The sequence below is a fragment of the Entamoeba invadens genome, assembly GCF_000330505.1.
Source record: "Entamoeba invadens IP1 unplaced genomic scaffold scaff_1105074726193, whole genome shotgun sequence".
Taxonomy (NCBI): Eukaryota; Evosea; order Mastigamoebida; family Endamoebidae; genus Entamoeba; species Entamoeba invadens.
This window is the reverse complement of record NW_004191595.1, coordinates 24045-27430: the sequence shown is the minus strand read 5'-3', so window position 1 is coordinate 27430 and position 3386 is coordinate 24045. Positions and strand designations below refer to the sequence as shown.

The window sequence follows — 3386 nt, the reverse complement described above, 5'->3', positions numbered from 1 at the left end:
GTTGATCTGTCATTTCTCCCTCTTTTTTCAGTCTATTACCAGCAATAACAAACTCTGCTATATTCCACGGATTCGGAAATTGGTCTTTTGTATACATTTCGTTCCATATCAGACATTGATACAAAGTGACACCAAATGAATAGATATCTGCTGGTGTTTTATACTTCTTTTGTTCCAAAATTTCAGGTGCCATATACACTGGAGTGCCGATACCTTTCGTGAAGGTCATATTAGTCATCAGTAAATTAATATTTCTTGACGATCCAAAATCAGTCAATTTAGCGTTCACTCCTATTTTCTCATCAAATGAGAAGACCAAAATGTTATCTGGTTTAATGTCTCTATGTAAAATTCCGTTGTTATGTAAATACAAAATCCCTTTAGAAGTGTCCAACATCATCTTCACTTTTAGTCGTAAATTTGGCTCTTTCGCTTTGACCACTTTAATTAGTTTATTAAGACTTCCGTATTTGGCATATTCAGTGACCATACAGACGTGTGTTGGTATCAAAATGGCGCCATAGAAGTGGACGATGTACTCACTTCTGAATTTGTCTAACATCTCAATTTCCTTTCGAAGTTCGGCCATTTCGTCGTCCATGTCGTTCGCGTATTTCATCTTTTTAATAGCAACGGAGTTGTTGCGATACTTCCCTTTGAAGACAACACCAAAGCCGCCTTCTCCAATTTGTCGTTGATATTCCAACTCGTCTGGGTCTATAGCTGTTGAAGGTGCTGTGGTGTATGAAATTGGTATTTCTATGATATTTTCGCTGCCTTCTTTTAAATCCAAAATGCGAAATTTTAAAGTGTCCTTTAATTGAGTCGAACAAAATGGAGTTAATGTGATAGTAAAAGTACACATCTTATTCTTCTTTAATGGAACTTCACAGGGAATACACTGCATTTCATATTTAAAACTCTCTGTATTCACCGGAATAAGCTTTTTTACTGTCTTCCCAATATTACCAATTCTTAAGGTTTGTATGTTTGGTTGGTTCACTAATAACTCTCCCTCATTATTTGGATTTTTAAAGTCAAGTTGAAGCTTTTCTATAAAGATGTTTTGATATATTTTGACCATTTCAAGGTCGTCTGGTATATTAGAAATGTGTAACATCTTTTCTTTGACTGTTTGAATGTGAAGATTAGTAAGTCTCTTTGATATAATGATAATAAAAACGATGATAATTGTAAGGATAATGAGAATAAATATAATAATAATGAAAATAACCCACCACGGTATATAAGAGACACACGAATCGCCTTCTGTTTCATACCAAAAAGTACATTTTGAGCATTTTCCATCATATACAGACAAACACTCTTTAACTGAGGACATCGGCTTACACGCCCAATTTTTTAAAATCAATCCACTTGCACACTTTTCACATCTTAAAAATGAAGTGCACTGAACACAATTGTCTTCACATTTTTCACACTCTTTGTGGTACAAATAATACCCAGAAATACAATTAGTGCACCCCAATGAAACTGATATAAAAGAACACCCACTTGTTGCATTTTGTGGCTTACAGACGCCATAGTTGTAACTCATAAAATAGTCGCTTTGACATGTGTTGCACTTAATGTTATCTGTACATGTAGCACACCCTTCGTTACACACTTTACATCCATCACCACTTCTGTAATACCCATCCTTACAAAACGCACAACCTTGTCCACTGGGAAGTGGTTTATCACATACAGCACTTAATTCGTCACTTGTTAAACATTTGTGTTCTTGTAAAAATCTATTTTCAAGACATGTGATGCACTTTTCTGAATTGAGGCAGGAAGTGCAATCGTATGGACACTCTACACAAAAATTAGATTCATTGAGATACATTCCAACGTCACAGGCAACACAAGTTGAAGAACTTTCAATAGTACAGTTTGATTGGGTTTCTGTTGTACAATTGTTTTCTATTAAATGATAAGAAGTAGTACATTCATCACACCCACTTAAGCGGTCAAAAGGACAATTCTCTCTTTTTGGAATACAAGCACTGCCATTATATAACGTTTCTGTATTACAAATACATTTATTACGTGTTATGGAATCACAAGTTGGTTCTTTTAAACACTCTCCATTAGTATAAATATAAGTATCTAGACACTTAATACACTTCCCATCCATGCACATCTCACAATTTGGAAGTGCTTCAGAGCAAGTGTTACATACATCTTCTTTTAAATACGATTGTGATGATTCGCAATATAACAGTTTGTTATTTTTATTGACAAACCCTTTGGAATTTGAACATGAAGTTCCATCCCAATAGAACCCCTCTTTACATATCGAACATAATTTGTCTGATGTACAAAAATCACAATTTGGAATGGTACAAATTACACAATTTCCACTCAAAAGATAATATCCAAGTTCACATTTAAAACACGTTCCACTGTTTGAAAACAAACAATTGTTACTTGAACAAACGCCGTTTTTCATTATAAAGGCTTTTGTATTGCACTGGTAACAAAAAGTGTTGTTCACACACGTCTTGCAATCAGTTCCACATTTTTGACAACTTCTTGTTGTCTCTTCATAATAATAAGTGGCATCACACTCACGACATATCCCATTTTCAAATAGAGAACAATGATCCAAAACACAGTTTATCCCACTTGTTGTGTATAAACAGTCGCAGACTCCATTATTCATACGTTTTTCAGGTGGACATGTGATACAATTTAAAGCCTGTGTTTGTGATATGATACTCACTGTTCATTAGTTTATTTTATTATATATTATAATATATAATATAAATATATAATAATATAATAAATTTATACTTTAAATATATTAAATAATTGATAAAATCAACTGTAGAAGTTGGATTATGTTATATCTATTTTCATATTATAATTTAATAAATATACCATATATTATTGTTGTATTAATGTTAACAAAATAAATATCAATTATATGAGTTATCGTGTTTAAATTACAACGTGTCATTTTTTGAAAACATGAATAATTTTTTGTTGTAATTAATAATAAAATGGTTAGTAAATAATATTTGTATAATATTTATTAATAAATAATACTTAATTTAATAGAAATGGAGTTTGCCTAACCGTGTTAAACATGAAAAATATAAGTATTAAAATAACACTAAAAAACGACAAAAACAATACAATAAATGTAAGCAATATTTTTAAATAAGTTTATTTATACTCCATTTAAATGGCATTTAAATTAAATTATATAATGGTTATATAATTTAGTTTATATTACTAATAATATATAATAACAAACGTTGGCAATTATTGTTCACAATCATATTAGGAGGCCCATAAATTCCATTTAAAGTTGTTCCTTCTTTTCCTCTGAACAAATAAGTGAACTTGTTATTGGCAATAATAAATTGTCCGTTCTT

The 3386-nt window shown here is 31.3% G+C and overlaps 1 protein-coding gene across 1 annotated transcript; it reads right to left on the bottom strand.

Annotated features, from left to right (window-relative positions):
* Positions 1–1849, bottom strand: EIN_068710 (protein serine/threonine kinase, putative; the record flags this gene model as incomplete). Its single annotated transcript, XM_004182845.1, has 2 exons — positions 1–1131; positions 1324–1849. Coding segments are annotated over 2 exons (1657 nt in total), but the record flags the coding sequence as incomplete, so codon positions are not given.
* Positions 1850–3386: the final 1537 nt, after the last annotated feature.